Below are 27,910 nucleotides of genomic sequence, written 5' to 3'. Positions count from 1 at the left end.
TTCGACACTGCTGCTAAGCTGCGTTTGGAAAATTGCTTTCCAGAGGAAGGGTTTAGTGAACTGTAAATGTACCAATGACAGTAATAATTGTAATGATAATTATGTGTTTCAGGTGTTTGATGTGTAAATTGTGACTCAGCAGGCGAGCAGCTTCAACAGCTGATGATTTCTTCCTAAAATAAAATAAAATCTCAGACACATAATTTTTCCTTTAAACATTTTAATCATCGTTTCATCTCTGTTAAGTCTACAATGTAGAAAAATAAGCATAAAAATATACCAAAAAACAAAATAAAATCTGGCAAAGCAAAAAAAAAAAACAGCCCATCAACTTTGACATGGTGAAAAAATAACTTTATGACTATTATAATGAACTCAGGACTGGTCTGAAGTCTAATTAAAAGTTTTATTCTGTAAACTATGATCCTGTTACTCAAACAACAGATGATCGTTGTGGCTGCAGCGATGCAGAATCAATAAATCAGGTCCAACTAATTAATGAATATTTAGCTCCTTAGTTCTTTCCGTCATTTTTAAATTAGAATTATCAACATGTTCAGTAATCTGCAGATAGATTGCATCTGAAATTATTCAGAATGAATGTTTGACTCCAGTTGTTGTGTATTTTTCAGGCTAGGTTGGCAGTAGGACATATTAGCTCTGCAGAAATTATTAAAACAGCATACTTGTGTAAAGGTGTTCCTTCATTAATACAAAAACAAGCCCATAAACGCATCGCAGAGCGTCTCCCTTAACAACGGGAGAACGTCAACAGAAACCAGCAACAAGCACATGAAATAAATCTATCGTCAACAATTCTGAAGTGCACTAAATAGTTATTAAGAGTTAAATGCAGTCCAGTTGCTGCGCTAAGAAAGATCTGCATATATTTTGTTGTGACAATACACCAAAGTCTCTCAAGGCTATAATAAAACATCATGCTAAATATTAGCTGTCAAAATAAAAGCTTTAGTTATTAATCACTAACAGCCTTGTGTACAGTATAAGAAGGCTCCACATCCCAAACAAGGCGACTAACTACCTTTAGAAAATTAGACTATAGTAGTAGAGTATATTCAGGTAGAATAGTTTCATCTATGCACAACTGAGTCTGACAAGCCTACAAAAATAAATAGAGTAATAAGTAGAGTAGATTTATATTCTGAGACACAAACGGCAACTTTTCAACTTCCTTGAGCGCCTCGATGTCCTTCATTTAAAAACCTGTTCAGCTGCATGAAAGATCAGAATATCATAAAAACAGACACATCGATCTTCAACTGAATTATCCCAAACCGTTATTCTTCTCCCAAAAATGAAATTATCAGTTGATCATCTACAATTCCACAACATCAATCAGAAAAATAAAGCGGCGGCGATTTGAAATAATCCCTTCATAGTTATTTTTGGGTCATTTTTATGAAACAGAAAAATGTCCAAAAATTCTCTCGTTCCAGCTTCACTGATGTTTATCTGATATTTTACAGACTAAACAAATGAACCGATTAATTGGGAGAATAATTAAATTAATAATGAAAGTGTTTGTTGAACCTCTGCATGAACTGGAATCAACAAACCTTCAACACTTCATCAAAGTGAATGTTGGGAATAATTTGTTCTGAAGCATTCATCACAATTTTCTGTTTTATAAAAATTGTGATGAATGTAAAGAAATGAAATCAGTTAAAAAAAAAAAAAAAAATGCCATATCTATAAGCTTTAAAATAAACGTTTTGGCACCTTCAAAATAGAAACTGAAATATGATCCACAGCTGATAACTAAGTGTGTTGTGCAGATTTTAGAGTCACTAAGTTATGAGCTAATAAGTATTAAAAGTAGTGAATTACTAAATTAAAAAGGAGTTTCTGGCTGCCGGTTGGACAAAAAAATATGCCAATTTATGATCAAGTAAGACCAAAAAAAAAGCAGCAAACTCTCACATTTGAGAACCTGGAATGAGTCATTTTGGTATTTTTACTGGGAAAATAATTTAAAATGGTTAATTAATTATCTAAATAGTTTTAGATTAATTAAACCATCATTTCTTCAACTATAAAACTCAACGGCTTTCATGTTTTTTTCCTCTCACAATTAAATAAACATGCCGTTCATGTATATTATCAATCTGACATCCAGCAGGTGAAGACTAATAACTCCAACTGTTTATCGATTATTGATGCAAGTTTTCCCTCATATTTTGATCAAACTGTCATCAGTTTGAACAGACCGTCGGTTCGCAGCAATGTCTTCATCATCATCATCATCATCATCATCATCATCATCATCATCATCACTCTGCTTTTCTTTCAGTTCCGTCCTTCATCCTCCTCGGCCAGCCTTCCTCTCGTGGTCCTGGTCTGCATCGCGGTGCTTTGTCTTGATTAGAAATCGAATATGTGCTTAAATCCAGCAGACATTCATAGATTGTGTATAGGAGATCCGTCCGTGTGAGTCACGTTTCATTTCGTGGCCTTGTGGTGGGCGTGGCCAGGAACAACACATGGAGGGTGATGGTTGAACTGGCACATTTCTGCAAGACGAGCGGTTTGTTTCTCCAGATGATGCTGCAGACATGAGAACCAAGAGTTTTATTCCAAAGGGAGATATCCACCAAGATGATGACCAGATTATGGGCAAGAAACATTGGCACATTTTAAATAAAAAAAAACAAAAAAAACAATCTTTATCTTGATGGATACAAGACATTTGGAACAGGACTCTTCTGGCATCTGCAGGGGGGGCGGGACCTGTAGCTTAAAGGCCGGATCAGCTGACCGGGCGGAACCGAGCCACATACGCGCCACAGGACTGGCAGTAGGGGCGTGACGGCTCCGCAGGAAGTTGCTGGCAGAGCGAGCAGAGCTGGGGGTCCCTGCGGGGCCGGGGCGGCTGGTGGGAGTTGATCCGCTGGACAGGCTGGTGTTGGCGGGCGGCGCGGGGGTCCCAGGAGGAGCTGACGGTCCTGTATTCGGCGTCACGGCGCCAGTCGGTCTCAGGGGGCACGTCCAGGCGGAGCGGCTGGGTGGCGGGGGGGGCCTCTCCAGGGCCCCTGAGGAGGTGTGGAGCGTAACCGGTGGACCCGTTGACATTAATTGGCAGCGATGGCTGCCGGTAGTGAACGTTCGTGGCGGTGTTGGCAGAACGGCGAGGGTGGCAAAGGGTGGCGTAGAGACTCTGTGGGCCTGGAAGCGGGGGGGCAGGACCGGAGCCCGCTCTGGGTCTGGGGAGGGAGGCGGTGGAGGTGGAGGAAGGAGGAGGCGCTCGCCGAGGAGCCCGCGGCAAAGTGCCGTAACTCAACGCGACGCTGTGGAGGCTTTGACCCGAGAGAGCCGGATGCCTGTCAGACACAACCAGAAACTGCTGCTGGACACTCGGTCCAGCTCCTGAGGAGGAGGAGGAAGAGGAGGAGGAGGAGCAATTAGAACACAATGTAGAAAATCTATTTTGGAAACAAACAATTAAACAGTCACATGTCCTGAAGCTTGTAAAACTTGGTGCTGCAGCCAGAATCATTTCTTGTTAAATCGGAAAATGTTTCTCTATTTAAATGGAGCTTTACTTTCAAGGACATCCAACTCAATACACTCTAAATAAGTGTTACAGAACCATATTTGAACTGTAGCTAGTTACTTATAATTATTATTTGACTCAGACAATATCTTTAGATAAGATTTAACTTCATCTTCCCAACATAAATGATCTTCCAAAGCCAGGAATATAGTTCTGCGGAATAAATAAATTTACCCTTGGGGTGCTACAATGACAAAAACAGAGGTAAAGCCGTTTTTTAAAACTTTAAACCTCTGCTGAATAAATTCCCACATTATAACATAAAAAAAGAAATCAGCGAGTTGATGTTTTAATGCTTGGACATGACTATTATTTGGTGGTTGTTGTGGTTTGGTGGTGCTGGTGGAGCGTGGAGGTGGAGGTGAAGGGCCAGTATGTTACCTGAGTGTCCCCAGGAGGAGAGGCCCGAGTTCAGGGGCCGTGATGTCTGCAAGGGAGGGTGCTGTGGAGGAGGTGCAGGAGCTGGGGGGCCGTGGTGTCGGGGTTGGTGGTGTTGGAGGAGGTGGTGGTGATGGTGGTAGGATGGGTCTGTAGTGAAGGAGGTGGAGGAGGAGGAGGGGACGTGCACGGAGGAAGTGCTTGGGTGGCGGGGGAGGGAGGAGGAGGAGTAAGAGTGTCTGAGGGGGGGCCGGACCACAGGGGGCTCCTTCAGGACGAAGGAGGAAAAAGATGATGAGGTAGAATAAAGAATGAGAAAAGGAATAATAAGTAGGAGGTGTGATGAGGAAGATGGAGAAGGAAATTAGGTCAGAAAAAAAGGTATAAAGATGACACATAGAAAAGAAGAAAAGAAAAATAAATACATAGAATGAAAAGTGAAAAGAAATGTCAAAAGGATGGAGAGAAGTACAAAAAGTTTTAAAAAAAAGATAGTGGGGAATAAAGGAATAGAAGGGGGAATAAAAAATGTAAACAAGTTAACATGGAGGAAAAACTGTGAAAAATGACAAAATAAAATCCAGACACCTGTGAAAACCTTGTATCTCTAAGATGCAAGTTTTTTGGGGGGTTTTATGGAAAACAAAAAGGTGAAGAGGAGTTATTTTACTGATTTGTCCACTTTGTTTTGGCTTTTTACAGCTTTGTCTCAGAACGCAAGGAGAGCGCTGAAGCTGTGGGTTGGACAGAGACATACATAGTCATTTTAGACATATGTATCATATTATAAGATATCATATTATATATTGTTATATTTATATTATACTTTTATATAAATAATATGATGATGAAAACTGGAGCTCTAAGGTTTATTCTTCTTTTGGTTTTAGTCCCGGTCTTTGAAATCTTGTGTGAAAAACCCCCACACCTCTGAAATTAAGTCAATTTTGTGGCTGGCTCGTCTGATATGATGGGAATTAAAGAATCTTAATGAGAGTGAGATGGACGGGCCACTTTGTGTGGCATCAGCAGTAAATGGTGATAAGCGAGAGCTTTAATTCTGTTCAACTGGTCAAAGCTGCGATAAAGAAACGATAAAAATAAGGTTTTCCTGAGCAGAGCCGATTTTTCTTCATGTCGGCGGTTGAATCATTCATGAGGCTCCCTGACAGCAGGTCAGAGTTCACCTTGTTTTTAGTTGAACCCTCCACCCGTGTGAGTTCAACGTCGCAGCGGGCCTATCACAGATACGATCGACCCTCCAACACGGAGGAATAAAACCCTCTGGCCAAAGTGAAACATCAGGATTCCTCCCACAGACGGAGGATTTGACGGTTGGATATCTGGAGTCAAACCTCAGTTGTCGGTTCAGATCAAGCCGGCTTCGCCTCGCGGCGAGTGCCAAGGTTAAAAGCTTAATGGAAAACTAAATCAGTGATCAATCTTTAATGCGCCGGCCCAAGGCGATTCCTGAGGGCTGAATACAAGATGGCTGAACGCCAGCGGCAACTGAGAGGAGGCACTCTGAGAGAAAGAGGTTCTGCAGAGGAGCACAGGCTGTACGGAGGATTATATGTTAACGGGGTTTTACTGATGTAGGGACATTTATAAACACGTACATCACTCCAGCAGCAGACAGGTGGCTTGTTAATTACCATTTTATTATTTACCCTTAAAAAGGTCAGTTCTTAGGTGTTCCTCGGTTAAGAAAGAGGCTCTTTAACATGACAAAGAACCACTAAATTAGAATTTAAAAAAGCCAAGTTGATGGTTAAAAAATGTCTGAAATCCTTCTACTGAAAGATGACCCCGATATAAATATTCTCATCGGATAAAACGACATTAAACAATGAATATATTTGTTTGCAAACATTAACATACTGCCAAAATGTTGACATTTAACAGTACGACTTTATTGAACAGCTTTATGAAGTCCTAATAATATATTAAAGAACGGTGTAATTGTACAAAACAGTGTACTGCTCTGAACAAATGTCAACAGGTGGCTCTTTTTAAAGCGGCTGACGTGTTTTGCTGCTCAGAAAGTGAACCAGTCTGCAGGTACGTCGTATAAACACGACAGCAGGATGTTTTAGGAAAACCAGTCGACTGTAACTTACACAGCTGTCGGAGGGGCTGAGGTTTTGGGGTCGCGACCCGATGGCGGTTCCACTCAGGCTGCGGGCAATGCGTCGCAGGTTTGCCACGCTGTAGCTCTCGTCTTCGCCTGACGGCAACTGCTCAGAGAAACAGGGCAGCAGGGAATAACATTTTTACAAACTTCACTTCATCAAGATACTGGATTCCCTCTTCCACCCATAAACAATACAATTACAACCAGAAAGAAAGAAATACCCCAAAACTTAAAGCCTATTCATTCTTCTTCCTGCTTCTACATTATCGACAAAGCAACTCAACTACCCAGAGTTCAATTGGACATTGTGGTGTGTTATGTTAGTCTCAGCCAGGCGTTAACCTTCGGGTTTTAAAAGGGATAAATGCCAAAGTGCTTTAAACTTGCTTGTTGTTTATAACCAGCAGGGGGCGACTCCTCTGGTTGCAAAAAGGAGTCAGATTGTGTGGAAGTCTATGAGAAAATGACTCTACTTCTCACATGCTTTACCTCAGTTAACATTGTATGCATGCATTTATCTTTTAATTGCTAGTTTCAAGTCTTCTTCAATACAGCATGATGTTCATTTAATAATATATCATTCAGAGACCATAAAGCAGGGTATGCTTCAGGGTGTGGCTACCTTGTGATTGACAGGTTGCTACCACGTCGTTGTACAGTCTGCGTGTTTTCAGCATTTTACTCTTGAAAGTATAACCCTTTCAAAGTTTGTTTTTAATTTGAGACCTTTGCCTTAAAAAAAAAAAGGTCTGATTCAAGATGTTTTGTTGTATTTTGCTCCACCCTCTCATGTCACAAAAAAACAAAAACCAGTTGGCAACAGCTAAAATAACAAACTTGTGGAATCGAAACCACAGTCCACAAACCAATAGTCTCTGTGACTCTGTCCACTTCCTAAATACAGTCTATGGTATAAACCGATGTCTGGAGTCTTTAGCTGCAGCACAGATCAGCAGCGAGGCCTGGGAAACGTTTTCTATCTGGGTGGCATGTATGTATCCCTTTTGTTTATCTTTGTTCTTTGAAAGAACACCTAATAAAACATTTAAAAAGAACCCCGGCAAGACCTAGAATGTAATTAAACGTAAGTCACAAATTGCTAACGAGACCACAGAGAGGCATGTTAAGACATTAACAAAAGAAACTGAGCTCATGGGGAGCAGTCGTGCAATTGCTTCATGCAACATGCAACACACACACACACACACACACCTTATGAGTTGTAACGGGTGTTCTGTAGGCGTATCTCTCGATCTCAGCCGTTGGTGTTTTGGATCGTCCAGGTCCTGACAGCATTCTCCTCACACCTACACACACATATGTTATTATTAACAGTGGATGCAGCAATAACTGTAAAGGTTGTGTTGCAGCAGTGCGACTGCTGTTATTACAGCGTTGAGTTTTGTTGACGGTAGCTTAGCATCAATTATGAGCATCGAGTTAACTTGAGATATTACTTCAAAACATAATATATGAAAGATTAACTGGGTTCTCCTGTTGTTGGAGTTTTGGATGCCTAAACTGAACTTGTATTTCTGCAGTAACTACCTGGTTTGTTGTTGGTTGGTTGAGGACTGACTCCACGGCTGCCCCGGTGTATGCTGGGAGCCAGCAAACTGGCCTGGTACAGAGAGTCCAGCTCGGAGAGCTCTTCATCAGGCACCTCCACTCCCCCTCCTCCTCCTCCTGCATTCTGGGAGCCGTAGTATCTATTGACGTTTTGCGCCCAGCGCTCCACAGGCAGGGCTGCTTTGTAGTCCTGACTGGGGGGCGGGGAGGAGGGCGGATCAGGCCAGCTCACGGTCGGCGGAGGGAGGGCAGTGGAAGGGCCGTCTGGGGTTGAGTAAAGAGGGGCGCTGATTGGGGGTTCAACGGGAACAGGAGAATCGACAACATCGCGTGGGTCCAAGCAGGACCAGCTCCTGACTGGGTAGGAGGATGGGAGTGGGGCAACCCTGGGGCTAGCGGTTGGGGGCGTGGTCTGTGGATGTAGGGTGTAATTAGGCGCTTCCTCCATCATCAGATTAACAGGTGAATGGGTTTGAGAATATGGCCTGGGTGGGGGCGCTGGGATGGCGACAGGGGGCGATCTGGTCCACTGGGTAGGATGCTCCGCCTCCTCAGATGGAGGGGGTGGAGCCAAGTCTCCCAGGGGGCTCTCTTCCCAGGTGTCCACGCACAGGGCAGGGAGGGACCTGGTGTTGGCGAGGGGTTTCCCAAAGAGAAAGCAGGGGCCTCCGGGCCTGCTGTTGTCTCTGGGTGAACCTGTATGGGCGCTGGTGGCGGGGTCAGACACTGAGTTTGTTTTGGGAGGGAGGGGCTTAACAAGGCAGGGAGAGAGAGGCGGGGCCTGTTGGTCCTGATTGGCAGCTGACTGGTCGTCGTGTCTCTCTGTCAAAAGTATTTGGAGCGAGAGAAGCTTTTCACTGCAGAGAGAGAGAGAGAGAGGCGGGTGAGGAAGTCTCTATGTGTGTGTGTGTGTGTGTGTGTGTGTGTGTGTGTGTGTGTGTGTGTGTGTGTGTGTGTGTGTGTGTGTGTGTGTGTGTGTGTGTGTGTGTTGGCCTGCAGTATGTTTGCAACAGATGGTGTCATTGGAAAGCTTGGGCTCATTGTGTGTTTCGGAGGTTGTTTCCTGGGGTGCGTCAACAATCTCTCACCAATCTCTCAGTCGACTTCATTACAGTCACAACTTGAAAGTGTTGGAGCGAAACAAAAAACATACTGAATACTGCCGATATAATTATCTCACAAAAGGGTTCTTCGTCATTTTCCAGCGGAATGTTTTGCATATTGCCGACGCTTCTTTTCTTGGGTCTTAACATCCACAAAGTGACAATCTGAGGTGTGAGGTGAAGTGTTGCAGTGACTGTGTGCAGCTTCTTGAAGTCTTGGGCAGAGACGAAAACCAGAACTCTGCGGTACCGCTGCTCTCGCTGACTGAGCGATATGTTTTTCTTCTGCTGTAAATAATGTGGCCCAATATACTCTGCTGCTGGCGTCATAGACTGCCAGTCCACGTCAAGACCAGGTACACCAACTGTACCTGGTAACCTGCACTATAGTAGGGCGGATGGATACACACAGAGGAGGTTGAAATCCATCATCTCATCTCAGTCTCGGAAAGAAAGCTAATAGAAAAAAAGTTTAGAAAGCTAAACTAAGTGCATCTCTAAAATGTCATTCTAAAAGTTTCTAAAATAGAGATTTTTATTTTTATTTTACACTTGTGACGTTTGCCGAGTGCTAATGCTACTCCTGATTGGCTGAGCAGACTACAGGTGGTACCTGGGCTGTTCCCGCAGCTGCTGCCCCTCCTCCTCCTGTTGTTGCTGCGGTGGCTGTCTGACTGCCTCTGAGTCCTGCTGCTGCTGCAGTTGCATGCGCTGCTGCAGACTGCGGGCTCTCCTCATGCAGCGCTGCAGCCGGCTGTGACTACTAGCTCCGGCCTCAGCTGCCACCAGCTGCAGTTTGGCTGCAGCCGGGTAACATGTCAACAGAAAATACAAAACAGAAAGAAAAAAAAAGAAAAAAAAAGAGAGAAAAGAATAAATACGGTAACAAAAGATGTAGAAAATAACATGTTATGATGATTTCATGCAAAAATCTTAAAAAGCAAATATACACCCGACAGAAAATCAAATATCGGACATGATGATGGTGTGAGTGTGTGTGCATGTGTTTGATGGGAATGAGAAGGTTTGGTTTTCAATGATGAAATGGTGAAATTATATTCAGAATCTTAAATTAACAAAATATAAAGAAACATGTGGGCCAAAATAAACTCAAACCAACCTATCAAGTTAAAGGGTCGTTCCAGTTGTTTCTTGTTATGGGAGGTATACGCTACACGAGAATCTACACTATACATCCCATTCCCCCGTTCCAACAATGGTTTTCTGATGGTTCTAAAGATTATATGGTCAGATTTTTAAAGAGTGCTTTTTAACATCTCTCCATTTATGCAGAAATGAATCCTGGCTGCACAGATTTCAAATCGCAAGCATTAAACACGTTCGATTTAAGAGCCAATATCCTGTTGTGAATGAGAACGGAACAGTTTTTTCTATAATAAAAAAATCAAAAAAGATTTCTTGTTCATGATGTCATGATGTGTTCCCAGAGATTAACTTGGTAAATATAATGTTTGTATCACTGACAGGAATTACAAATAAACTGGAAATATTCCTTTCAAGTAAAGCCGCGAGTCAAGTCTCTAAAAGTGGCGTTGCTCTGACAGGCTTTTATTTAGAGGAGACTTCTAGATCTTCTAAAGCTCGACGCACCAAACTGCTTCTCGTCTTGATGCTTTGATGCCTTCAATTTCTAATGTTTGATGCTTTTCAATCTGTCCTTTAATGTCTCAGCATAGATCTGTATGTCTTCATCTGTTTTTGTTGTTATAACCAGCTGTCAGGTTTGTGTATGTGTGTGTGTGTGTGTGTGTGTGTGTGTGTGTGTGTGTGTGTGTGTGTGTGTCAGTTTGTCAGATCAAACAAATCGAGAGAGATGTGGAATCCAACTGTTCAGAGAGTGCGTCTGTGGTTGAAGGAGAAAGCTCGGTGGTGTAGTGGAGACTGAAGTGTGTGTGTGTGTGTGTGTGTGTGTGTGTGTGTGTGTGTGTGTGTGTGTGTGTGTGTGTGTGTGTGTGTGTGAGAAAGAGAGAGAACAATCCTCAGTGACACACAAACCCATTGGAATCTCATTGGCTGATGTCAAGCAGTCATCAGCAGTCCACTGTGCTGCCTCTGGTTGCCATTAGCAACAAAGCAGAGGGTTGGTGGGCGGGGGGGGGGCCGGGTGTGGTGACCTCATTCACAGTGTGTTTATTTGGTGCGAGATACTGAATCTGTCTGCGTGTGAGGCAAGAGGGGCGGAGCTTACAGACGGCCTCGTTGACGGCCGACAGCACGGCAGAAACCTCGCCCGCCTGCTCCAGGCGCACCGACTGGTCCAGCAGAAGCTCCGCCTCCGACACACATCTCTCAAAGTTATCACCTTTACCTGCAGAACGAACACACACAGAAGCACACGCAATGAGTTTGCTGCTCGGTGACGAGGAAAGCATCCAACTCCTGCTGAAAGTGTGAATGTACAGCTCAGTGTCAGAATGCACCTTTACATTTTAGACTTGACATTACATTTTTCACTCCTGGATTAGAATGTATTGCTTTGTAGAAATTTTGGTTTGAAAACATAAATTGACATAAATTGACATTATTCATTTAGTTTCTTCAATCTAAATTTATATAATACTAAATGTATTCATATAGTCTAACAATATCAGCGTCAATATAAATTGATGCTGTTTTATAACACTACAGTATCAATATGAATATGTCAAACAGCACTCAGAGACGGCTCACTCGTACAAACCCATCATCCGTACGAATACAAGTGTAAGTGAAACATTTTCTTGCATGAGGTCCATTAATTCTGACAATCTGCTCTCAGACTGACTTCAGAGGAAGACGGTTAATAAACGACAGATCAAAACATCAGTTAAGACTTCATTCATTCTCTATTTGTAGAGAGACTTTGAGGGACTGTTTGGTGTTAGAATTACTTGCAATCAGCTCAAAATCAACTGAAGAAAAACTACAAAACAAACATAATATAAGTATAAGTGAAGTGCAGTTGTGTAGTTAGCTGTGGTACACAAACACACACTTTATTACTGCGTGGGTCATTCTGTCTTTTGTGTTCTAGCTAAGTCCGGCCCTTTCAGTTGTTCAATGTGGAACATTCCTGTTGTACAACACCACCCACACGCTGACCACACACACACACACGCTGACCACACACAAACACACCTTACAACAGATGACCAACCGTTGGATCAGTGATGGACTGAATCTCTGTTGAATTACTGATTTATTGATGTTGCCTCCTCTAGAGAAAGTTGAGTCCACATGTCCCATGATGCATTGTTAATACATAGATATTGAAATCATAATGTTTATGTGTGTGTGTTTATACCCTGGATCTGCAGCTGGTCCAGGTCCAAGTACTTGCTGGGTCGGGGGTTGAAGCCGAGCGCCGCCTCCCTCTCCTTCTCCTGCCGGCGGTGCTGCTCCTCCTCCCTCGCTCTCCTCTGCACCTCCTCCTGCAGCTCGTCCAACTCGCTGCGGCCAACGGGGGGCGCTGCTCCACACACACACACACACACACACACACACGTTAATAGTCATCACTGGGAACTATAGCAACAAAACAGCCCGAGGAGAGATTTTTGTGTTCTCTCATTAGACGTTCAGATCAGCCGGATTCAATATTTGTCAGCTGATTCCAGTTTGAGTGGTTGAACAAGATGATTTGTCTCTCTGACTAACATCAAGGGGGAAATTAGTGTCTGTTTAAGTGAAACATCTTCAGAAGGAGCAATGTCCGAGGCTTCCTTCCCTTAAATTAAGATGAAAAGAAAAACCTTCTGGAGGGGATGCAGGGGATTTTTAGTTGCAGTACTGAGGTTCTGAATGGGACATGGGACTTGCCGTGCTGCATCGTTCTGTTTGCATTACTAGCTGTTAAAACATGTCGTAAAGAAGGTATTCTACAGCAAGTACAGGTGTGTACAGCTCAATTCAAGCAGGTGCAATAATTATAAACAGGTTTTCAGGTCTGCAGAACACAAAGTGGCGCGATTGCTTAGAGAGTCAATGGAAAGATGCGCATGGAGACATGAGGTGAGGTATTTATGTGTCGGACTCGTACCGAGGCTCCCCCTGTTGGCAGAGCTGAGCTCCTGCAGCAAAGCTCCACTGCTCTTAGACCGTATGTTCCTCCATGCCGGTCCTGAGGAAGAGGAGGAAGGCTTCTTCACGACACAGTCCCTGAAGACAAGAGAGAGACAGAGAGTCATGCTTGAGCACATCCAGTAATATGTCTTTGATATTTTGAAAACCAGTCATCTGACAGTTCAGATTGATGTCACTGGACCCCACAGAAACAACTAGAGCTGCATTTATCGATTACTTTCATGATCATGCAGCATTATCTAAATGTTGTGAATCAATACATGGCCTCATAGAAATCCATCCAAATCCTATTTTCACTAAATTATTGCGAAACAAAGCATTTTTGGATTATTTTATTGAACTCTTGTGAAGGAATATATATATTGAGTGTATGCGCATGATGGATGGTGGTCAACAGGAATTATCAGAAAGGTTTCCAGATGTTTTGTAACCATTTTCGCTGTCTTTCATTTGGTTTCTGTCAAAGTCTGTTTGAACTGATGGGTTGGTAAATTCTATACAATTATCTATGATCCTATCAACCAATAAAACAGCTTCTGCCGTCAATTAAAATTGATATCCACTGGACAGGTATGTCCTTTTTTCTACCTTGAAAGCAACTTTTTGCTATTAAATAGTTTGCTTGCTACTCATTCAGTAGGAAATTTATTTCAGACAAACACAGAATAAGAACACAATGTCAAGGCTCTGTGTGCAGCTGTGTTTAGTAGAATACAAATTCAATCATAAGGCCTAAATCAGTGGACAAACAGCTCTGGACCAGGACTTTTTGTGAGCTCACTTGTCGCCCAGATCCAGGCTGACTGGGCTGCTGCTGTTCCTCTCGCTGCTCTCATATCCACTCTCCATCCTCTGGATCAGCCTGGGTGGAGGGGGAGGAGGAGGAGGCAGCTCGGCACGTCCTTCACGTCCCCTTCCACTTGCAGGTGCGTCTCCTCTGTAGCTGCTGGAGGTGGTGGGAAGAGTCCAGGAGGAGCCTGGCCTGACGGACCGTGCGTCCTCCTGGGTCGGGAGGGAGGCATCTTCTCCCCCCGAGGCCGGAACAACGCAGTCGTCTGTCAGGGAGGCTCCGAGCGGGCTGTATCCCGCCTGCCTTCGCCTCTCGCGGTTGAAGATGCTGTCGATGTTGAGTGCCTCCCTTCGGGGCCTCCAGGCCGGCCGGTATCTCCCTGAACCCGCTCCACCCGAGCAGCTGGACTTGGACTCGCTGCTGGTGCTGGTGCTGTCAGCCTCCCAGTCTTGGGGTTTACTCGAGGAAGTGCAGGCAGATGAAATGGTGGCAGGATAGTGGTGGTTGTTGGTGGAGGAGTTGATTTCAGAGGCGAGGACGGCAGCCGGTAAAGACGAAGAGGACGAGGAGGAGAGGGGTCGGCTGTGGATGATGTTGCTCATGGTCTCTTTGAAGTCTCTGAGGCGACTAGTTGAGGATGAGAAGGAGGAGGAAGATTTGGGGAGGTGACGAGGAACCTGTTGCTCCTTTAACGTCTCTCCTGGGGGGAGGAAAGAGAGTAAAAGGAGGGAGGAGAAAAGTTGTGAGAAAGTGAGAATGAAAATAAAAGTAACAAAAACATATAGAGACAAGGGGAAAAGTAAGATTACATTAGTGACTGCAAAAATGAATGAAGGGAGAGAGAACGAATGGTTTAATATGAACTAAAAAAAATGATGATAGCAACACAAGTTCTCCTCCTGTGGTCACAAAACTGTATTTCTTTCTTTGTAATCTTTCTTTTCCCAGAAAGAAGCATTTAACGACCAAATGCTAACATAAAGGAATATCTCGACATTGTATTACAGCTTCCCTAAAAGCTCAGTTTCCTCACAGTCTTTAAAATGCTGCTGTTGGTCGCAAGAAAATACAAAATAAAACAAGGCAATGTATCACTATAGGATCTAACCAGTTCATGTAATAAGCTGGAAAACTGCCAGATCACCTACTTTAGTTAATGTCAACATTCGAGCCTGACAGATATATTAGAACAGTTGAATAGGAAAAATGTTTTTAAATGTTTGAATCTCACCTTACATTCCTTTATATTTTTTTTCATGAAGTTTACTTTTTTAAATGTGCTTATACGTTTGTTTTATTTATTTTTCAGCTGTGAAATGTGACGCATGCAATATGTATTGAACACGGCTCCTAAAAAAAACAAATTTAAGGGATCCTTATCTAAACAGTTCATGTTAAAAAATGAATATCAGCAGATATATTGTCATCAGGCTTCTTAATCTCTAAAAACAAACAAAAAATCCAGTGTTGGTTGAACTTTATCCAACAATTTTAGTAGCTTCCTCTCTGCCCTGTGATTGGCCCCTGTGCCCCGGCCCCTGATTAGCACACACACTCCTGCCTACCCTCACTGTGGTAACCAGCCGCCGGGGCTTCGTTGTCGAGTTTAGATCGCCGGTGACGGCTAGAGCTCCGCCTCCTATCCCCGGCCCCGCCTCCCTTCCTCAGAGACTGGTGCTGCTCACTGTCCGTCACGTGGCCTTAGCAACAAGAAGCACGGTGACAGATGTTTACAGCATGGTCACCACATCATGCAACACAATGGCAGGAGTAAAGACCAATGGCAGAGCGTGAATGACTGCACAGCAAGTTCAGACCGGAACATAAAAACAATACAAACACACTCTGCTTTATTCTGCCCATAATAAAGATGATCCAATCAAATATATATTAAATATAAATGAATGAATTAAAATGAAAGTTGTGTTGTCAGAGAGATGAGCTGCGATTGGTTAACAACTTGCAGGACAACAGCTTATTGTCAACAATATGAAGACTTCACACTGAGAACATTATTTTACATTTAGTTCAAATAGATATTATGTATTGCAGATGTTGACTGATTATTTATATTTAACTTGTTATTGATCAATCAACAGATTGATTAATCAAGAATAAAAAGTCTTTCTTTCCTATTTGTCTTCTTTGCCTTACAAAAATGGTCAGGCACATCCGTCCTTTGATCTGATCTAGTGAACTTTCCCGCCAACACTTCCCTGGAGGCATTACTTCGCCTCACTACTATCTAACTTCTCCCCTCCTATGCTTCACCCAGACAACTTTTCCTCCAGCTACCCACCTACGGTATCCAGGCTGCAGAGCGAGGTGTGCTGGGGTCCGTCTGGGCGCTCGGTGCAGACGACTGTTCCCTGGGAGTCAGAAGAGTAGTGACTGGCCAGGGACTCATGGTGCGAGTGGGAGGGCTGTCGGTACGAGTAGCTCTCCGTCGACGAATCGGTGCGAGTGTCGCTGGAGATGGACTGCTCGCGGCCTGGCCGGGCGGGTGGAGGGGGATGGGATTAGTAAACAAGTCGGGGGCGTCAGTGGCGATGTGCTCATAGACACGCACGCACAAATATACACCAACATCAGACACGCTGGAACATCACAGTACGACTACTGCTACAACTACTTCTCTAACCGTTAGCTGTCAGTCTTGTCTGTCATAGTACTATTACTACTACAACAAGTACTGTCGTTTCTGGTTTAGTTACCTGAATGTTTGCGGTTGTGCTACTACTACGACTCCTAGCTGTGTTGTAGTTACCCGAGTCTTCGCTGTCGTAACAGGCCTTGGTGAGGTGGTGGAGGTCGAAGCGCGATGGCAGGTCCTGGACTGACACCGGCGTTCCACGCGGGTCAGCGTACAGCAGCAGCAGCGGCTGGTAGTGGCCCTTGATGCAACGAGAAACCACGTCCTTCCACTTGGGACCGATCTGAAGGGGAGCGACAGCGGACGATGAGTGCAAAAGGAGACGGTACAAAAACCCCAAAGTGAGAACTGCAATCTACTGTTGTAGTGGACAAAAGTTTAAATAAATACATGCTGTACTTTTACTTATTTGGTTTCTTCATAGTTGAATTATTTTTGTAATTCATAACTTTCCCAAAACTGAAAAGAAATGTATCCTCATGCACTTGGTTTTCCTCGCCGCTGAAACCAGGACCTCTGTGTCCAAACCTGTAAAAGCATTTCATATCTTCTGCGGCTCAGTTCATTTTAAGATTGATGCTAAAATGTCTCAATATAAAGGATCACAAATAAAATTCTGCCTTTACAAACAACAAAAGAGTAAATTCAGATCCCGATTGGATCTTTGAGTATTTTTGATTTACTTTTGTATAATATAGTTGAAGGCTAAATTTAATTAGATTCAATTAGGTGTCTGAAGAAACAATACAAAAAGTATTTTAACTTAGGTAGAGACAAACAATACTAAGCCCTACTGACCACATGATAAGAAATAAAGCTTTTTCACATAAAACCTTTGCCGTAAATTAATTTACCAGCCGAAGTACAGACGTCCCGTTCACCTCGAAAACCCTGCTCCGCAGCTAAACAGTGACAGCAGCTGAAATTTGAGGCGGTTTCATCAGGCTGTTCGACAGAAAGCAGGAAGCCGACGTTTTCTTTTCCGTTTGTGAAACCAATCTTCCCGCTTGTTATTTCAGCCTTTACTCCATTTTCCCACCACCAAAAAAACAACCAGTGGTCAGATCTAAAAGGACGTCAAAACCCAAAACTTCACCCGTCCGTCAACCATGTAGCGCTCAGAGTGTGAAAAATGTGTGAAAGAAAGAGATGTGTGAGCAAAATCGTCTGTTGTGGGAGTGTGTGTGTGTATGTGGGTGATGTAATGTGTGTGTGTGTGTGTGTGTGTGTGTGTGTGTGTGTGCTCTGACCACACCCTCGGCCCTGTCCAGCTGGACTGACCAACAATAGAGGGATATCCTTGTTTTCGCAACCAGGAGAGAGAGAGAGAGAGGGACATAGAGGGAGTGGGGGAATGTGATAACTCATGAGTGCATTCATGTTATTAGAGTACAGCAATAAAAGAAAAGAGAGAAAAGTAAAAGTAAAACGAGGAGAAGGAGGTAAAGAAGGGAGGTCAGAGAGAGGTGTGAGGATGACCAGGAAGAGAAAGAACAACGACTACAACATGTGGCCATTTCCTCCACATACTTGTTTTGATTTGGGCTTCTATACCTGCAGTGACCCTCAATAAATATCCTGCAGTGGTGGAAGTGCTCAGATATGTTACTTAAGTAAAAGTAATAATATCAGTGTATAAATACTCTTTTACAAATAAAACTACTGCATTCAAAAGCGTTCTTAGGTAAACAAGTTTTGACATCCAAATATACTTAAAAAAGGAAGAGTGTGTAACATTTAGGAGTCATTTTAGTTACTTAATATACTGCTGGGTATCTTTTGAATTCATTGATAATTTCAACATCGATAAACTTTAAAAAGTTTCTCTTCAGCTGCATTAGTGGGATAATCAAATGTCGCATTAAATCCAAGAACAATTGCAGCGATTGGCTGCGAAGTATAGTGGTACTGGAGATGCCAGTCTAAGTCAGAAAAAATAATATATATATATATATATATATATATATATATATATATATATATATATATATATATATATATATATATATATATATATATATATATATATATATATATATATTTATTTTTTCTGACCAATAATCTTTCCCATTGCCCTACTACCAACACATCCTTATGTCGCCATGCATGTCTGAATATACCTCCTTGACGTGTGCATCATCGAAGTACATCCATCGTCGGATCTTTGTCTGGAAAAAGAAGGTGGAGTAATGTTTCCCGTAGTAACACACCATGCCGACCAGGTAGAGCTCGGACTGACGAGCCTTCTCCTCCGTCACCCTGTAAAACAACTGAGAACAAAAGAGAAGAAGAGTTCAATGAAGCAGCTGAACTGATTGTCCAACACCGCGTGCTGATGACTCTGCTGTACATCAAGAAGTTTGTTTAATAAAAAAACGTCATACATCCCCAAGACGCAGGCAGGTTCCCAGGGTGTGTATGACGTCCTCGGCGAGGTCCGACTGTTCGGAGTCCCAAACCAGACCGATGGTGATGATCTCCGGACTGTTGAGGAGGACACGAGCAATCCTGAGCTGCTGACCACATTGCCTCTGAAGAGGAGGAGGAGGAAGAAAAACATGTACAACATTCAAATTGACATTTTTACATCTGAGAAGCTGTAACCACTTGATTAATAACAATTCATGTTTTATTAAAATGTCTCACGGGACAGCTGCGCAGGTCTCCCATGCTGGCGTTTCGCAGCAGCTCTCCGAACATACCAGGAGTGGCTTTCTCCCTCGTCTCCAACATCTTCACTGCCTGGTTACTGAGGACAACGAGGAGATATTCATTTCATAGCTCTAGTTTATGGCTATCACACACACAAAAAAACATAGCATTATTAATGCAAAATAAATAAGATGTATATAAAGCTAAAATCATGTGTGTGTATGTGACATGATGGAGGCAACGATTAGTTAGTTGCCTAGGTGACCCTGAAGTGTAACCTAGCGACATGAGGGAATGTGAGAGTGTGTCTGTGTGTGTGTGTGTGTGGGGCCTGAACTTACCTCTTCTGAGATCGGAGCTAAACATAGAGTCACACACACACACACACACACACACACACACACACACACACACACACACACACACACACACACACACACACACACACACACACACACACACACTTACCACAGAGAGGTGGTGGAGATGTAGTGGACCATCTGAATGAAGGGTAGAGGGTCTGAGGATGCTCCACAGCTGCTGCACAGACACTGACACAAACACACACAATCAAACACACAGGTAAACATCACATCTGGTAACTCAGACATTTTGACTACGACAGTTTGATGATGATGATGATGATATTAAAAATACATCTCAATAGAGAATATGATATTGTATTTTGAGGACATTTATTGCCCTGAAAACCTTGACAAACAAAACTTTCTTTCACCATCTTTTAATTGTGGAGCTTAGTAGAGACGAATGGAAGGACCAAACAAGCGACTTCATGAGATTTATTCACAATTTCTATAATTGTTTCATACTGCAGACTGAATGAATAATTGAGTCAGTTTCATCATTAAGTGTGTTCATTTAAAAATGATTATTATGAACAATCACTTGAATTTTCCATGAAAGAAATGTTACAAACATGTTTGTGTCTGCTGCTATTAAACTTTGAAAGGAATACATCTTTGAAAGAAAGAATCATAAATGGGCCGCCTGAACAGTTAAGACATTGTGAATCTATCTTTACATCTAAATGAATAGTTGTAAATGGTGAACACTGTTCACAATCAGACCACGTCTCAGTCTCACCTGCTCGAAGAGCGTCATGGCAAACTTCTGGTGGGGGATGCAGTGTCTGGCCGTGCAAATGTCCTCTTTGGTCTCATCTGCAATGTGGAAGTGAATCCTCATCAGGATGTTTTCCTGCAGAAACACACAGAACAGAAATGATCATCAACCCATGACTGAAAGTTTAACACAATGTTGAGCGAAGCGGCGCTGCATGAAGCGTCTGCCGTCTTACGAAGCACTCTGCGGCGTCGTCCATGATGCCGAGCTGAAACCTCTGCTCGTCCTGGAAGGTTTTGGCAAGCGCGCTGCGAAGAGCGTCGGACGGTAAAACTCTCTCACTGCTGTACTGAAACTGGGCGAAGATACTCTGAAGAACGAGGGGAGAAGCATGGAGAGTGTTAGAAACGGGAAGCTGGTCCGGGATCAGCTTCAGATATCAGAAAGGGTGATTCTCACCTTCAGAGCGCAGAAAATGCACGAGTCCTCCATACACTTATGAGTCGTCAGCTGGCGGAAACTACGCCTGAAGATGTCGAGGTGCCACAGAACCTGTGAGACAAGACGGAGGGATGATATCAGTAAAAAACATAAAGGAAATAAACATACAAACTAAAGAAATAAGGAGGAGGAATGATGGGAAGTTCCACTCAGGATTTAATGAAGATTGTCTGATTGTAAAACAATAAAACTGACAACCTTGACATAACAATCTGTACTGCCCCAAAAAACAACAAATACCTGCCAAAAGCTGATCCCAAAATCTCAGCAGACAAAGAGCAGGAAGTAAAGACTTTACAGTTTGAAATAATCCCGGTTAAACAGTTTGAAAGATTCTTCAAAATCCTTTCTGTCCACAACTCTGCGGTACAATTTGAAGCCTAAAGAGCACATAACGACCACATGAAGAAAACAATCTTGAAAAATGTTTTCCAAAAAAATAAGTACGTATACTAAAAGCAGAAAACTGGATTCTCTCCAATCAGAGTTTAAGATTTCAAATCCTAAACATCTGAATAGACTGCCTGCAAATCGATGCGTCTCAGTGCTGCAGCGGCCGATCGGACTCCACTAAATGGCTCAATGTGATGTGAGATACCGGCCAATCACCTGTCAGCACAGAAGCACTGTTGAGAACACAGCTGGCCAATCAGAGAGCTTTTTTAGTTTAGTGACCTGAGGACAAGCTGAAATGTGTGCGAGAGAGCGAAAGAGTCAAAAAACACAAGTGAAGACATGAAAGAGAGAGAGTGTGTGTGTGTGTGTGTGTGTGTGTGTGTGTGTGTGTGTGTGTGTGTGTGTGTGTGTGTGTGTGTGTTCGTGTCAAACTGTGTTCATCACTCTCTCCATCTGCTTCAGGAAACCATCTGGCCTCCTGCGTGACGAAGAGCAGTGTTTGTGTGTGTGTGTGTGTGTGTGTGTGTGTGTGTGTGTGTGTGTGTGTGAGAGATGGAGTGTGTTAAAGTGAGAGTGATGTTGAGAGAAAGTGTGTGCATGTGTGTGGTGACAAGACATGCAGGGTAAAAAAAGACAGAACATGATGTTTCACGTGTCAGAGAGAACAAATGTCACAAAAGCCATGTTTTCATTCAATTGTCAAGCTAACTTTTGAAATGTAGCAACAACAAAAAAGAAATGTGAATAAGTCATGCATTCATCAGCTACTTTGGAGCAAATAAACTCAGCTACAGCGCAGACAAAGTATAAAAGTATGGTTATAAATCTGAGTTTTTTAAATTTTTTTATGTCATATACGATAGTAGAGGAAATATCTTTATGTTTTGGACTGACAAGACGCATCGATTACAGAAAGTTCTCTGGAAGGAATGAATAATTAAGAAAGAAAGTCAGGTAAATTGATAAACGTGCTAAAATCGTATCGTGTCCACCGAGTTGCGGGAGTTAACCGTGTCCGACTGAAAGGACTGAACGGCCTCCTGCAACACAACACCGTCACAACAACCACGATTTGAGTTTAGAGGTACGACAGGTCCGACAGCCTGCCGTCACATACAAACAAAATCATAACCATCACCATTATTATCATTATGATGTTGCAGCAGCACAAGGACAGAAATATGTTCGGATGAAAAGAGAACGACAGAAAAGGAAAATAACACGAATTGTCAGTAGGTGTGAACAAGACCATCGACATCACAAACCACCCGGCGGATCTAAAAAGGTAACGAGGTACGGTGTGTACATTTATGGAACGGAGCTGCAGCTCAGCCTGCACAAACCATCTGAATACACCAAGAATACATGGACACACACACACATTTTTAACCAGCTGTGACGGTGGGTTGTGAAGGCAGCCAGAGGTTTTCATAACAGGATCAGAAACCATGAGCATAGAAACTCAGTTCGAACTGCAGATGAGAAACTTTTTATGAGAGGTTTATGTATATATTCTGTACCTATCTGCTCAACCCAGGATATTTACACTTCAGCTCATAAGAATCTTTTTTTTTCTTTCTGTGCAGAGACTTTGAGACTACTCTCTCTCTCTCTCTCTCTCTCTCCTGCTGAGCAGCAGGAATTCAGACATGGAGGAATTTTTTCATCACTTTATTAATGAGAAGGGTTTTAAAAAGAGCCGCAGCGGTCTGGAGCTCAGACTCTGGTGTAGTTTGAATCCTTGGAGTGATGAACAATTCTGATGAAACAAACCTTTGCCTCAGTTTGTGGCAAGTGTGTGTCATCCAGAGTTGTATGGCTTCACCTCGTGAATGTACAGAGGGACAAAAACTCCACTAGAGCTGTAATTATTAGTTGATCAATCGATTAGTCTATTGACAGAACTATATTCATAAATCAATCAATCATTTTAGTTGCCCTATTTCTTTGTGGTTTCGACTGTCAGAAAGAAAGAAAAATGACATTTCAAGACGTCACCTTTGATTCTGTAAGTGCCATTTCTTCTCTCTTCATGATTTATAAATATACATACATCAACATCTTCTAAAAAGGACAGAAGGTGTGCTGAACTAAAGCTCTGGGGTGTGAATCGGGTTCATCCTTGGACAGGAGTCCTCAGTGAAACATACTGTGGTGTCAGCACTTTGGATGCGCTTGTTTTCTCCTTCCTGTCGCCCCCCCACCAGGTCCAATATGTTACTTTGTTCCTGCAGGACGAAGCAGCAGCGTTCAGCAGTTCAGCAAGGTAACAAACCTTCAGCACAGACCTGAACAAGACAAATCCTGTGTACTTTCATTCTATAAATCACTTTTTAAATTGTACCTTTTTTATTATTTAATCTAAAATATCAGATAGTGAAAATCCGTGTTAGAATTTCCCACAGCCCAAGTTGACCTCTTCTAATGTATTTTTTATGTCACACACCAACAGTCAGATATTCACTTTAATGTGATATTTGACAAAGAAAAGCATCACTGAGAAAAACCTGTGACTCAAACCCATCTGGTGGAGCAGGGATGAGACAGAGGGAGGAAGGAGCGGCTCTCTGGTGGAGCAGTGAGCTGTGAGGTGGGAGTGTCAGCAGGGGGTAAACCACCGAGGAACGGGGGAGGCTGCACCGTGGATATTAATGAATTCTTTAAATATCTGAAGGAGGTGAGTTCTACTCTTAAAAACATACTAAATAAGGTTTCTCAACCTCGACTGAGACGGATTCTATTTCTACACTCCTGGGTACAGTCAGGTGGCTGAGAGGACCACGCTGTACCTTTAATGGTCTTTTATGCTTTTAGGTTGGAGGAAGTCCTCTTTACAATATGTTCCATTAAGGGTATATCTCAAAATAGTTATTATGGGTGGAAAGAAGAAAAACATAATTACAGCTGATTACAACAGGGATGTCAATAGTATCAATCAGAATCAGAACCATGTATTGCCATGTACGCTTTCACATACAAGGAATTTGTCCTGGCGGAAGGTGCATAACATTTAACGGTAAACAGAGTGAAATAACGGGGAGCATGAATATTTACAATTAAATCTACAGTAGAATATAAAATTCAAGTTAAAATAAAGTGCAGTCAACAGATAGCAGTACTTTCAGGTGGGATGTAAGTGGTATGTGGAGGTGGCAAGTGTATTTAAATATGAGGTATGGAGGGATGTGCAGGGGAGTGAAAAAGTAAAAGTGGGTTTCCATACCAATGACCTCAAAACAACCGCTGCCGTAAAGGAAGTAAATCAATCTATAAAGTGGTTTGGATAGATCGGATGGATATTCAAAGTTTTCACATGTAATGTGTTTAAAACCTGCAAACACCAAATGGTGTTCCATCTCTATTAAATGAATGTGGTATTAATTGAATTACTGCCCGGTTAAAAAAAAGTCGAACGAAGCAAATTGAGAAAGCTGGATGCTCTGAGCTGCAGGGAGGATGAGAAGATGAAGACGCGTGAACAGCTGAACTAAAACCCTCAGCAGATTGTTACCACGATATTCTTCCTCTTCACTTTGTCTTCGTCACATGTCGGAGCTGCTAAGCCTCCCGACGACTCCCCCGGACCCCCACGCCACGCCGCCTCCACTTCCCTCAGCTCAGCTGCTCGCAGCCTTTTGATCACTTTGTTTTGACGTTAGGCAACGGTGACAAGTCAAGAAGAACAGACGGGCAGAGAGCGGAGGGGCTGTTGAAGGAGGGGGTGGAGGTGGTCAGTGCAGAGTCACGAGGAAGTGTGAGAGTTCACGGTACACTGGGCACCGGAGGATCCTGCAGGGCAGCAGACTGATGCCTCAGGCCGAAAGTTACTTCTTAGATTTACTGGAGGAACACAGTGTTCATATTGTTAATCCCAATGAAATCTTTTGAGTAAAAAGGAGACGTTTGTAGATGAAAGTTAGAAACCCATTCAAAGGACATTTCCTGGATTTCAACAAGTTAACACAGTTGGCATTTTGAAAAGCAGAGGTGTATCTAGTAACATTAATGACAGCTGCATTACATGTAGAGGAACACTTATGGAACCGAGTCGTCGTTATTGTTAATATTATAATTTATATCTGTGCTTTTGCTCATATGACAAATCAAAATGTCTGTTCTGGAAAAATGTTGTTTAGACAATAAACATACAATTGTTAAGAAACTGTTTTTCAAAAATCAATTGATTGTTTTAGGCATTTTCCAGACATATGCTCATATTTACCGTTTACTTTTTCACCAAATGTTACAATATATTACAAGTATAAAGTTATTTTATAGCTGAAGTTTGATTTATGTTCATGCATTAATCTGTTAATGAACGGTTTATCAAGCATGTGTGGAGCTGAAACATTAGAGTGCACTGTTCTATGGTTTGACTTTATTTTCCTCGCAAAAGCCAACCAATGCAGTATAATTATCTCTTAAATGTTTTTGATTTTTAGTGTAGTTCAAACACGAAGGATTGACAGAAAACAATGCAGCATGAAAGACAGTGCAAGTATTTGTAATTTGATCCGATTGAAAATCAGCACCCCCGTTTACCCTCCTGCAGCCGAATCAGAGCTGGATTACATTTCTGCTAATGCTAACACAACATTTCCCACTGGTGCTGCTGCTTCACATCCAAACACTTTAACTGAAACACAGGGAGGCTTTTATTGTGAAGCAGTCACATGAAACTATGCATGCTCTCAAAAAATGCAGTCAAACTCATGATGCACATAACGAAAAGATCAACAAAAAAAAAATCGATGCAGCAGGACCTGAGATGTTGTCCTTTTCATTACGCACATTCTTCCTCCTCGTCAAAACCTGGCGCCTACATTACCCACAATGCAACTCGACCGCCGGTTCAATTAGACATCCGAATTTATAAAGCAAGAACAGGGGACCACAGAGGTCTGGTGAGCCAGATGTCTTTCCTTTTCAAACTTGTGGCCTCAGACACAACCAACGCTGACTCAAGTGATGTCACTTAAGGACATGTATCAGTCTTCACAAGGCTTTACTTTCAAAACAAATGCAGTAGTACTCGCCAACACGGAAATTCACATTTAAGAATTACAACTTTTTACAGATTAACGGTTTCTACTGATGCCAGATGACACTGCGATGTCTGTGTGCGTTGACCTCTGACCTCTGGCCGTGTGCAATGTTGCTGCTGAGCCCACACAAAGCTTCCGTGAACCGATGTAATGAGTGTTTCCTCTTCAGCAGAGTCTGTCATCTCAGCAGCAGCCCCACCCTGCAGGGTTAATGAGTCAGCCTCTGTTTAAACACCAATAATTACTGCTCTCACACCGTCTCAGCTCTTATTGTCGAGGCATACAACACACCTCCTCCAAGACCTCCTATTTAAAAGGCTGAGTCATAAATAAGTGTAATGTGCAGTCTGGGAGGTGTTACAGGCTCCTGGAGGAGGCTCATTACAGGCTCACATAAGTATGGAGGAGATTATCAAACTGGTTGTTATGTGGATGGGGGAGTCATCTGTCTAACTGCTGTTTACCAACCACAGCGTTGACTGGCTCAAAAGGCACTGCGGTGGACCTGAGGCTTCTTCAGCATCTACATTGGATGCATTCAGTCAAAGTATTGCTGAGTAATGCTGATGCACGGAAACATTTTGAGTGCCAATACTGCAGTCATGAAGATTCTACAGCTGTGTTAGCATCTCTGTGAAACAAACGCATAACAATCCATTTGTTTATGTATTTTGTTCCAACAGTAGTTCAAAGACAGACAAACTCCTCTTGCTGGATTCTGATGGAGTAACTTTGGTAAACGCAGGCTATTTTCATGTTTCAAGAAACATTTCAAACACTTCTGCATTACACTGAACAAATACTTTCCCAAAATGAAACAAGTCACAATAGGCCATAAAACTGAAAAGCACACCGTTGATGTATTTCCATGCACATCCTCAAGTGATGCCGACACATCGTGCTTGTGCAATACACAACTCTCTCTCTCTCCATTGCTGTTGTTGCTGAACCCGCAGGCGGGTTTTACAGCTCCGCCGTTTCATTTGCTCTCACCAAAGTGTGGTCGACTAGTACGCCAATCCGCTTGTTGTGCCGGTCAGCTAAAAGTTTCAATTAGGAACTCACACCTGTGAGCTTTAGTTCCGCATCACGTGCACCAATCTACACACCCTGTATCCGGCGTGCACCGGATCGTAGCCCCTTGTACCGAGATGGTTCTGCGCAAATACAGGAACCGTTACAGTCCTAAAGTGACCTTTTTTTTCTCGTCAAAATTTCATCGGCATACTATTTTTTCTATTAAATACTTTTGTCTCATATCTGTCTGGAAATAATGAAAATGTCCATCACAGTTTCCAGTCCAAGGAGACGCCTTCACATTGGTCATTTGATCAACAATTCAATAACAAAAAGCACTTTTACTTGATCAATTATGTATTTAAGTGAGTATTTAAATAGTTGCCGATTCATTTTATGTTGATAGTTTCAGCTCTAAAGTGAATATCTTTGAGTTTTGGACAGAAATAGACACCTGAAGACATCTCCTAGGGCTCAGAGGAAACTGTGACCAAAACGATTCGTCAATTAATCTGGAAGATATTGGCAGATTAATCAATAATGAAAACGATTGAATAAATTATGAACGATTTACACTCAAATTATATATCATGTCTTCAAACACTGTTGGTCCTGAGAAGGAAAGTCAGCATGTGCGCTTTACTACAGGGACACTGGGCATCCTGTCTCACAACAGGGGTCAAAAGGTCACAGAGAAAGGTGTATGCATGTGCGTGAAAGAGGGAAAGACATGACAGAAAGTGTACCTGCAGGGCGCTGTTCAGGAAGCAGCTGTTCTGTCCCGGCTCGTTGCTCAGCCCTTTACTGGGAGCGATGGACGTCATGGTGCGAGGCGTCAACATCCCCTGCATCCCAACACCACCATTGCTGCCACCGGCGCCGCTTCCAACTCCCCCGCCGCCACCTGACGCAAAGTAGTTCCTCTTCCACGACAT

The 27,910-nt window shown here is 42.8% G+C and overlaps 1 protein-coding gene across 1 annotated transcript; it reads right to left on the bottom strand.

Annotated features, from left to right (window-relative positions):
- Positions 1-2,767: 2,767 nt before the first annotated feature.
- On the bottom strand, positions 2,768-27,910 carry usp54a (ubiquitin specific peptidase 54a; the record flags this gene model as incomplete). The annotated part of the gene is made up of 21 exons (XM_079230064.1): positions 2,768-3,384; positions 3,953-4,217; positions 6,070-6,186; positions 7,296-7,390; positions 7,632-8,509; positions 9,369-9,555; positions 10,965-11,084; positions 12,060-12,227; positions 12,795-12,913; positions 13,620-14,328; positions 15,194-15,328; positions 15,928-16,119; positions 16,396-16,564; positions 18,402-18,551; positions 18,666-18,812; positions 18,928-19,030; positions 19,402-19,484; positions 20,038-20,151; positions 20,252-20,386; positions 20,476-20,568; positions 27,722-27,910. 21 exons carry the CDS (start codon positions 27,908-27,910, stop codon positions 2,768-2,770), a joined length of 4,785 nt encoding a protein of 1,594 aa, XP_079086190.1.

This window comes from Taurulus bubalis, assembly GCF_910589615.1.
Source record: "Taurulus bubalis genome assembly, chromosome: 14".
In the NCBI taxonomy this organism is placed as follows: Eukaryota; Metazoa; Chordata; class Actinopteri; order Perciformes; family Cottidae; genus Taurulus; species Taurulus bubalis.
Note: the sequence above shows the minus strand (reverse complement) of the source record. Positions and strands in the feature narration are given on the sequence as shown.